This window comes from Bos taurus, chromosome 27 (genome assembly GCF_002263795.3).
Source record: "Bos taurus isolate L1 Dominette 01449 registration number 42190680 breed Hereford chromosome 27, ARS-UCD2.0, whole genome shotgun sequence".
Lineage (NCBI taxonomy): Eukaryota > Metazoa > Chordata > Mammalia > Artiodactyla > Bovidae > Bos > Bos taurus.
In genome coordinates, this window is record NC_037354.1 from 37,176,173 (window position 1) to 37,187,075 (window position 10,903).

General features: G+C 46.2%; 1 protein-coding gene across 2 annotated transcripts in view; it reads left to right on the forward strand.

The window, feature by feature from the left end:
* Positions 1–4,193, forward strand: part of IKBKB (inhibitor of nuclear factor kappa B kinase subunit beta) — a 52,613-nt gene extending 48,420 nt beyond the window's left edge. Inside the window, 2 exon segments of one of the 2 annotated variants that reach the window (NM_174353.2) lie at positions 1,538–1,628; positions 2,952–4,193. In NM_174353.2, coding sequence (NP_776778.1) covers positions 1,538–1,628; positions 2,952–3,017 — 157 coding nt within the window. In that variant the 3' untranslated portion in view covers positions 3,018–4,193. 2 annotated transcript variants of the gene reach the window in all.
* Positions 4,194–10,903: the final 6,710 nt, after the last annotated feature.

The following is a 10,903-nucleotide window of genomic DNA, read 5'->3' on the forward strand; positions in this document are numbered from 1 at the left end:
GAGCCTGGTCCAGACCAGCAGCATCAGTGGGTTCTGGGCTCTCACTGGACATGTGGTTCGGGATCGGCAGCCCTGGGTAACCAGGCCGGGCCGACCCACCTGCATCCTGGAGCCCCGGGTCCTCGGCTCTGCTGAAGCCCTCCCCGGAGTGTCTTCCCTCCACCCCGGCCCTGCCTCCCACCCTCTCTGCGGCCCGGACACATACGCACAGATCGCCGTCTCCTGAGATACCTGTGCGGTTTTTTTTGTTTCTGGTTCAGCCTCACACCCATTTCTTCAGAGCATTCCCTTGCTGGGCCCCAGGCACTGGAGATAGTGAAAATTGATTCCTAAGGGCAGATCTACAGACTAGAGAGGAGACTTGATTGCTGAGGGAGAGGAATGACTGACACCGGGTACAGGGTTTCCCCTTGGGTGATGAAAACGGTCAAGGACTAGACCTCTGCGGTGGTTGCACAGCGCCGTAAGTGCACCAGAAGGGTGTAGTCGTGCACCTTAAACAGGTGAATTTTATGGTTTGTGAATATATCTCAGTAAAGCTGTTTTCAAGAAGTCCTGTTCCTGTACTTAGGGAGTTTGTAACCTGTACTGTTTTGGGGTTTTTTTTTTTTTTCTCTATTTCTCTTTTTGGCCTCTTGGCTTGCAGAATGTATTTCCCTAAGCAGATACTGAACCTGGGCCCTCGGCAGTGAAAGTGCAGAGTCCTAACCACTGGACCACCAGAGAATTCCCCGTGTCGGATTCTTAATTCTCTCCCCAACTTCCAGTTAGCTCCTTGAGTGTGGTATCCAGGTCCGGGGCCTCTGGGGCCTGGGCAGTGGCCGCCGGTGGATGAGTCTGGGCTCTGCTCCTCTCACCAGCGCCCCCTTTCCGGTGAGAGGAGGAACTGCAGGCCCTTTCTGTTGGGTTTGTCCTGTTCCTCCACGAGATCCTCAAAGCTCTAGGAAAGGTGTCCTGGGGGCCCAGGCTGCCGTCTGTCTGCCCACCTGGAGCCGAGGTTAGAACAGGACAGATGGCTTGCTTTGGTCTCGCCTTTCTCAGCCATGGCCTGTTCTCGGGACGTGTGCATTTCTCATCATAGGAAAGGCCAGAGCGCAGCAGATGAATCAGTCCCTAGAACACGCCGCTCCCAGTCTCAGAGAGCTGAGGACACCTGGGGAAGTCTCGTGGTCTGTACGCCTTTGTCAGTTTCAAAAACCGTGAAACGGGTGATCTGGGAGAGATTTTCAGATGGTGGCAGTTTAGGGAGAGCCTAAGAAATCTCTTCGGCTCTGAGCTTTCTTATTAGGCCAGACCTCTGCTTTCTCATGTTGTGAATGGCGATGCTCACGGCTGGGTTCGAGCTTCCGTAACAGCACTCAAGAAGAACAGATGAAATCGCGAGGCAGTGTCGTGTATTTTAAGACACTCAGAATATTCGTTCAATTTTTAAAGTCTTTCCAGAAGCCCTTTAGCATATTTGTACACAGTAATATATTACTTTTGAAAAAGTATATTCACACTGACCGCATTCTAATAGTCCAGTTGTTTTCTTCAGTGAGGACCTGGTGGCTGAAGCTCACACCCTGTGCACCCAGCTGGAGAACGCCCTGCAGGACACCATGAAGGAGCAGGACCAGAGTTTGAGGGTAATGGCCCACGGGGACCCCCGCTGCTCCACACCTTTTCTTTTCTGCAGCAAACGAGGAGAAGCTGAGAGAGAGGTGACGCCCTGCCGCCTTGATCTCAGTGTACACTTGCGATTTTCTGGTACAACCTTCTTATTCATCGTGATAACAGGGCTGACGACTGTTGAACGAGCACAGGTACCTTACGTGCTCTATCTCCTCTCATCCGCACTGCACATGGTCCTTATGAGGCCGGTAGCATCCCTGTGGGAAGGCTTCTCTCCCGCTCTTCCCTTCTGTGCAGTTGCTGGGCATGCACGTCAGAGGTGCGGTGCTGGGCTCCAGGGACAAAGCCGTCACCACCCCCTCTCTCAGGGACTCAGAGCTTAGGGACTCAGCAAGCCTAGCTCTAGGGAAGTTGATCTAAAGAAAAATGAGTCCAGGTGCAGAGACATCGAGGCAAAGCTGAACTTGCCGCCGCCGCTGCTGCTGCTGCTGCTGCTGCTAAGTCGATTCAGTCGTGTCCGACTCTGTGCGACCCCATAGACTGTGGCCCACCAGGCTCCCCCGTCCCTGGGATTCTCCAGGCAAGAACACTGGAGTGGGTTGCCATTTCCTTCTCCAGTGCGTGAAAGTGAAAAGTGAAAGTGAAGTCGTTCAGTCGTGTCTGACTCTTAGCAACCCCGTGGACTGCAGCCTACAGGCTCCTCCGTCCATGGGATTTTCCAGGCAAGAGTACTGGAGTGGGGTGCTGAGACGATGCTTATTCGTTCACTTGGGTCTTTTAATGGCCATTTCCTGCCAATACAGTCCCGTGATAGTGTTTCCGGAACTTCTCGGTTTGGGGAAGGATCGGAGAGGTCACTGCCAATGGTAATCACCTCTTATTTCTTCAAGTGTCCTTCTCCGGTTTGGGGCTTTCTGTGTCTCCTTCTTGCTGCTCTTCCTCCTCTGGGCCCTGTATGATTTGATCCTTGCACTGCCTATTTGCTTCTGCCGGAGGGAAAGGAAGTCTGGCCAGGCGGTTCCACCTGGTTAGCCTGGAGGTGGAGAGCTGAGACGAGCCCTGGGCACCTGGGCATGCAGTGAGCATAGGTCAGTGCTGTGAGCTGCAGGAATAACACTTAAATCGCCTGGCCAGAGTCTGAGGGGCTCCACGCCCATCTGAAGATAAGCTCCTGCACGATCTTGAAGACGTAGCTCCGGCTCTGGGGTCCCTTGCAGAAACTTGACTGTCAGTGAAAGGCTCTAGCCTTCCTTCTAAATTGCGCTGGTTGCCTCCCAAAGAAGAAAACCAGGTACCTGGGTGGCCACGGGGTTGTTAATGAGCCCGTTGACTTTCAGTCTCTAGACTGGAGCTGGTTGCAGTCGGAGGAGGAGGAACAGCAGAGCCTGGAGCGGGCCTCGTGACGGTGGGCGGCCCTGGCCCTGATGGGCTGCCTGGCCCGAGGCCCCAGCATCATCGCGCCGGCATCCTCGGCACCCAGACAGGGATCGCGCTCCTCCAGCAGCCGTTACGGTCACCGTGGACCGAAGGCGTGGCCCTCCGTGGGCATAGCCAGCAGCTCGTCCACTTGCTGGATTTCCTCCGCTGCAGAGGCCCAGAGGACGTGGATGCGGGGGGGCGGCATGTAGGAGATGTCACCAGGGCCACCGCTGCCCCCGTGAGGGGAAAGGAGTGCTCCAGGCTCAGTGGCTGCACCCAACTGGCTCCCAGGACGCAGTCTGAGTGGCGCTCTGTGCCAGCTGTCTCCTCCTGACCCCTCCTGCTCTCCAAAGGAGGTCTGTCTGTGTAGCTCGAGTTTCTGGATCCAGCTTCTCTTGAGCAGACCTCGAAACCCCGGACCCCACCCTGCCCCATCCTCCTTTCTCCTCTGATCTCACTGCTGCTAACATTCGTCCTTCCACCTGCAACCTGCAGCCAGGCTGCGGTCCTTCCATCCAGCCTGACTGTCTGGAGCCAGGAGGGAACAGCATCTCCCTTCCTCCGGGTCCCAAAGAGTCCTGGGAGCGAGCTGCCTTGGAGAAGAAGGAAAGACGGAAAGAGTGTCTGTCACCCACGAGCCTGCTGACCCCCTGTGCCCACAGCCCTGCCCCGTGTGCGGCCATGGGGGCACGGGAGAGGTCCCGCCCCTCGTATCCTCTCACGGTATTATTTAGTGAATGTATTTAAAAAACAGACTCTCTATTTTGCAACATGACTCGGACCCCACTGTCTATTTTTATAACACCTCTGGTTAGGACTTAACAAACTCGAAACCCAACTGCAATGGAACGTTTGATGAAATCGAACGGTGCTAGAGCCCGTGCTGCCTCTCTGCCGCCTCACAGAAGCTTCTCTGTGTAACAGAAGGACAGCACGGTGAGCTTGGATGATCCCAGGCAGGCAAGTTTGGTTGGAGAAGAAAGCCAGACGAGAAGTTTCACAGAGTGCCTTCCGTGGAGGCGGTACCGTGGGTTCCATGTACAGGAAGTTTGGGGAACAACGGTTCATGCTTTAAGTGCCTCTTAGAAATTCACATTATGCACTGGTTTACTGAAGGAAGGAAAGTCCCTTGATAATAAACTGGGTTAATTCCGCCTAAATCCGCTGTTTCCCCAACTCACTTGACAATGACACCTTTTATTTTTCTCTCGTGTGCATGTAATATTGATGAACGGCCCAAAGAACTGGAGAGTGATAAAGCATGATTTAGAAAACACTGGTGAGGAACACAGTGGGAATTTAGACCTGAATGGTAGGCTGGGGTGGGGTCAGATTAGGGAGGGAATGAGTGTTGAGCTAAGAGTCAGGGGCCGATTTTAATGGCAGCTGGAAGTCACTGAAGAATTTTGAGTAAAGAAACATCACCAAAGTTCATGCTTCAAAAGAGTAACAGGGACTTCCCTGGTGGTGCAGTGGTTAAGAATCCGCCTTCCAATGCAGGAGACATGAGTTCAATCCCTGGTCGAGGAACTAAGATCCCAAATGCCAGGGGGCAGCTAAGCCCACACACCACAACTAGACCGGCATGCAGCAACTAAGACCCAATGCAGCCAAATAAATAGAAATTTTTAAATTAAAAAATGATAAAAGAGTAATATAACTAGAAAGTGCTAATGGGTTGAAAAAATGAAAACCCTGGAGGTTGGACTTCCAGAAAGTGGAGCAGATGCACCTCCCCACCTCCTAGTGCAGCTGAGACCCTTGGACGTTATTTATAAACGAAGAAGATTCTGAAAGATAGATGGATGCAGAGCAGCGGGGACCTTGGCCCTGAGTGGTAACACGCGGTGAGTTCCCAATTCCTCTTGCTCCTGCGTCCCTGGCGGGTGCTGGAGACACCAGCCGATGACGCCAGCAGAGACGCTGCTCTCCAACTCTGTCAGGTTCCTAGGTCTGCTGTAACAAATCACCATAAACTTCATGGCTTAACACACATCTATTCTCACAGGTCTGGAGGCTGGAAGTCTGAAATCAAGTCCTCCAAAGTCTCTAGGGGTGATTCTGTTACTTGCTTCCTCCAGCTTCTGGTGAATCCAGGAGATCCTTGACTTGTGGCCGCTTCTCTGCCTCTGTGGTCGTATTGCCACCACTTTTCTGTCTCTCAAATCAAATGTGCCTTTTAGAAAATCAAATGTGCCTTGTGATCAAATTCAAGGCTGATCTGGATAAGTGTCTCTTTTCAAGACCCTTATCTTACATTTTGCAATATAAGGCAATATTTATAGATTCTGGGGATTGGGATGTGGACATTTCTTCCTGGGGGCCACCATTGAACCCATATAGCCCCTCCACAAAAGTCATGGTATAAAGAATGACTTAGAAAAGAGAAGAGCAAAATAAAAGCAAGCAGAATGAACAAAGCAATAAAGATCAGAGCAGAAATCAAAGACATTGACAAATAGGAAAACAATACGATCAATAAATGAGCTGATTTTTGATACATTCAAAGACGGAAGACACAAATCATCAATATTAGGAATGAAACAATGAAATTACTGATGTTGCAAATACCAAAAGAATAGTACAGGAATACTATGAACAACTATGCGTATAAATATAACTTAGAATAAATGAACCAATTACTTGAAAAATGCAATCTACCACAACTCGTCAAATTTGAAATAATATGAATAGCAATATAGCTATGGAATAAATTGAATTTACAATTTAAAAACCCCTGAAAAAGATCTCTGGCCCAAATGGTTACATTGGAAAGTTCTACCAATGAAAGAATTAACACTTATTCTGCACTATCTCTTCCAGAAAATAGAATTCAGAGGAAGTATACCTACCTCCCAATTCACTTTATGAAGGCATTAACATGGTACCAAAGTAAACAAAAACAGTACAGAAAATGAAAACACACAAAGATGCAAAAATCCTTAACAGAATAATAATGAAAAATCAGCAGTGTTATAACCCATGACCAAGTGTGGGTTTTTTTCATGGATATGAAGCTAGTTCAATATTTGGAAATCCATCAGTGTAATCACACAGAGGCTAAAGAAGAAATATCACACGATCATATCAATTGATGCAGAAAATCTCAGGACAGTATTCAATACCCATTCAAGATAAAAGTCTCAGAAAAATAGAACTAGAAGGAAACGTCAACTGAATAAGTAGCATCTACAAAAAACCAACAACTACTGCTTTACTTAATGGTGAAAGACTGTTTTCCCCTTCCAATTCAAATAAAGCAGGGATATCCTCTCTCCTGTTATTTAACATAATACTAGAGGTGTTAGCACAATAAGGCAAGAGAAGGAAATAAAAGACATAGGGATTGGAAATGATGAGATAAAACTGGCCTTATTTGCAGATGGCATATGTTATTTTTCGGTGGCTCAGTTGTGTCCAACTCTTTGCAACCCCATGGACTGCAGCATGCCAGGCTTCCCTGCCCTTCAGTGTCTCCTGGATCTTGCTCAAACCCATGTCCATTGAGTTGGTGATACCATCCAACCATCTTATCCTCTGTCGTCCCCTTCTCCTCCTGCCCCCAATCCTTCCCAGCATCAGGGTCTTTTCCAATGAGTCAACTCTTCACATCAGGTGGCCAAAGTATTGGAGTTTAAGCTTTAGCATCAGTCCTTCCAATGAACACCCAGGACTGATCTCCTTTAGGATGGACTGATTGGATCTCCTTGCAGTCCAAGGGACTCTCAAGAGTCTTCTCCAATACCACAGTTCAAAAGCATCAATTCTTCTGTGCTCAGCTTTCTTTATAGTCCAACTCTCACATTCATACATGACCACTGGAAAAACCATAGCTTTGACTAGACGGACCTTTGTCAGCAAAGTAATATCTCTGCTTTTCAATACTCTGTTTAGGTTTGTCATAGCTTTTCTTCCAAGGAGCAAGCGTCTTTTAATTTCATGGCTGCAGTCACCATCTGCAGTGATTCTGGAGCCCAAGAATGTCTGTTGTTGCCATTGTTTCCCGATCTATTTGCCTGGTAGAAATTCCAAAGAATCTACAAAAGCTCTCCTAAAACTAAAGAGTGACAGGATACAAGATAAACATTCAAAATTCTATACTAGATGAGCACATGAAAACAAAAATTAAGAATACACTAGCATTTATAATTAACCCAAAACCAAATTAATATTTAGATGTATTAGTATCCAACATCTAAATAGCTCATATACCTCAATATATATTTTTTTAAAAATAAGCAACCTGATCAAAAAATGGGTAGAAGACCTGAAGAGAAATTTTTCCAAAAAGGAAATGCAGAGAGCCCACAGGCACATGAAAAGATGCTCAGCTAATCATCAGGGAAATGCAAACCGAAACCACAGTGAGATATCGCCTCACGTCTGTCAGAGTGGCTGTCACCAAAAGGAACACAAATAAATGTTGGCAAGTGTGTGGAGCAGAGGGAACTCCAGTACACTGTTGGTGGGAATGTAAATTGGTACAGCCACTATGGAAAACGGTATGGAGGCTTTTCAGAAAAACTGAAAATAGTACTACCATATGACCCAGCAATTCTACTTCTGGGTATATATATGAAAAAAAACACACATTACAAAAAGTACACATGCATCTCAGTGTTCATAGTAACATTTGTGATTGTCAAGATATGGAAGCAACGTAAATGTCCATCAGCAGATAAATGGGTAAAGAAAATGTGGTACATATACAATCAGTTCAGTTTAGTCGCTCAGTCGTGTCCGACTCTTTGCGACCCCATGAATTGCAGCATGCCAGGCCTCCCTGTCCATCACCAACTCCCGGAGTTCAGTCAAACTCACGTCCATTGAGTCAGTGACGCCATCCAGTCATCTCATCCTCTGTCGTCCCCTTCTCCTCCTGCCCCCAATCCCTCCCAGCATCAGAGTCTTTTCCAATGAGTCAACTCTTCACATGAGGTGGCCAAAGTACTGGAGTTTCAGCTTCAGCATCATTCCCTCCAAAGAAATCCCAGGGCTGATCTCCTTCAGAATGGACTGGTTGGATCTCCTTGCAGTCCAAGGCACTCTCAAGAGTCTTCTTCAACACCACAGTTCAAAAGCATCCATTCTTCGGTGCTCAGCTTTCTTCACAGTCCAACTCTCACATCCATACATGACCACAGGAAAAACCATAGCCTTGACTAGACGGACCTTTGTTGGCAAAGTAATGTCTCTGCTTTTCAATATGCTACCTAGGTTGGTCATAACTTTTCTTCCAAGGAGTAAGCGTCTTTTAATTTCATGGCTGCAGTCACCATCTGCAGTGATTTTGGAGCCCCCCAAAAATAAAGTCTGACATTGTTTCCAATGGAATACTGTAAAAAAGAATGGAATTTTGCCACTTGCAGCAACATGGTTGCCCTTGGAAGACATTATGCTAAGTGAAATAAGTCAGAGAAAAATACAGCATGATATGACTTGTATGTGGAATGTAAAAAGTACAACAAACCTGTGACTGTAACAAGAAAGAAATAGGCTCACAGATATAGAGAACAAACTAGTGGCTATAATGGGGAAAGGGAAGCGGGGAGGGACAGCATACGGTGTCATACAGTATGTCATACAGACCGGTATAAGACAGGCATGTAATGTACACACAGGGAATGTAGCCCTCATTTTGTAATAACTATAAATGCAGTGTAACCTTTAACATTGTATAAAAATAATAATAATAGATCCCAAGAACCTCCCTCCCCCCCCAAAAAAAAACTAGGTGTAAACCTAACAAAACGTGTAGGACTTGCATGCCAAAAACTGTAAAAGTGAGAATGAAGGAATCCAAAGGACTAAATAAATGAAATATTACTGAGAAATATCATGTTCATGGATTGGATGACCTAGTGATTTTAAGTATCACTTCTCCCCACATTAATAATCAGGCTGAACAATTTCTATAAAAATCCAAGCAATACTTTTTGTAAGTATAGGCAAGATCATTCTAAAATTTACTTGGAGCTTAGGAGCTAAATTGTGAAAGAGAAGAGTGAACTGGAAGTAATGACACTACCCAGGTTCAAGACATTATAGTCAAGACTGTGTGATGTTAGATAAATAGATGCACCATAGATCAATTGAGTAGAATAGAGGACCGAGAAATAGCCCCACACAAGTACCACCAGCTGATTTTTGACAAAGGTGCAAAAGTAACTCAATGGAGAAAGGACAGTCTTTTGTTTTTTTAGCCATACCACATGCCTTGCAGGATCTCAGTTCCCGGCCAGGGATTGACCCCCAGGCCACAACAGTGAGGGTCAAGTCCTATCCCCTGGACCACCAGGGAATCCTGAAGGATAGTCTTCTTAACAAATAGTTGGATTTCCATTAGCAAAAAAAAAAAAAGATCATAGAGTTAAGTATAAAATGTAAAACTATAAAACTGATAAGAAAAATACATAAAATTTTCAGGGTGTAGAGCTTGGTGAAGTTTTCAGGCATTATTTCAAAACTATGGTCCATAAAATTTTAAAAATAAAGTAGACTCCATCAAAATTGATAACTTTTTCTCTGTGAAAGATACTTAAGGGAATGAAAAGCTATAGACTTGGAGAAAATATTTGCAAACCATATAGTTCACAAAGGATTCCTCTAGAATATATAAAGAATTCTCAAAGTATCTTTTTAAATTAACAATCTCATTAGAAAATGGACAAAAGCCATGGAGAGACATTTCACAAAAAACGAATATATATATACACACACACACACACACACACGAATGGCAGTCATGTAAATAGATGTTCATTATAACTGGTTACTGCTGCCACTGCTGCTAAGTCGCTTCAGTCGTGTCCAACTCTGTGCGACCCCATAGACGGCAGCCCACCAGGCTCCCCCGTCCCTGGGATTCTCCAGGCAAGAACACTGGAGTGGGTTGCCATTTCCTCCTCCAATGCATGAAAGTGAAAGGTGAAAGTGAAGTCGCTCAGTCGTGTCTGACTCTCAGCGACCCCATGGACTGCAGCCTACCAGGCTCCTCCATCCATGGGATTGTCCAGGCAAGAGTACTAGAGTGGGTTGCCATTGCCTTCTCTGAACTGGTCACTAGAGAAATGCAAGTTAAAATGATTCATGATCAGATATTATCACTTATCAAAATGGCTAACTTTAAAAGTAGTGACAATATGAAGTGAACCCATGGGAAACAGAGTCACTCATCCACTGCATGTAAATCAGTGCTCTGGCATGGTTTGGCAGTTTCTTAGGAAAAACTAAATGGATACTATATGACTCAGCAATCAATCATATTCCTGGCATTTACCCTAGAGAAATGAAATCTTAGGTCCACACAGAAGGGTGTTCATTGCAGGTTTATTTTTAATGGCTAACAACTGGAAACAGCACTTCCTACAACAGGTGATTAGTTAAACCTATGATACAGCTTGGAGATCTCAGGAATAAAAAAGCACGAACTATTGGTACGGGCGACAATTTGGATGAATCTCAAGGACGTTATTTCCAGTGAAAAAAACAGCTGGTCTCAAACGGTCACACAACTGTGTAGTTCCATTTATAGTATCTTTCTCAGAATGACTGTTACGAAATGGAGAATACAAGGAAATCAGTGATTTCCTGGAATTAGGAATGTTGGAGGGTGGATATTTAAGTGTAATCCAAAGGAGATGCTTATGTTGTAGTAGAACTCTGTATCTTGATTCTGGTGTGTGCGTGCAGGCATGCCTAGCCACTTCAGTCGTGTCTGACTCGTTGCGACCGCATGGACTGTAGCCTGCCAGACTGCTCTGTCCGTGGGATTCTCCAGGCAAGAATACTGGAGTGGGGTGCCATGCCCTCCTCCAGGGGGGCTTCCTGACCCAGGGAGTGAACCTGGGTCTCCCACATTGCAGGTGGA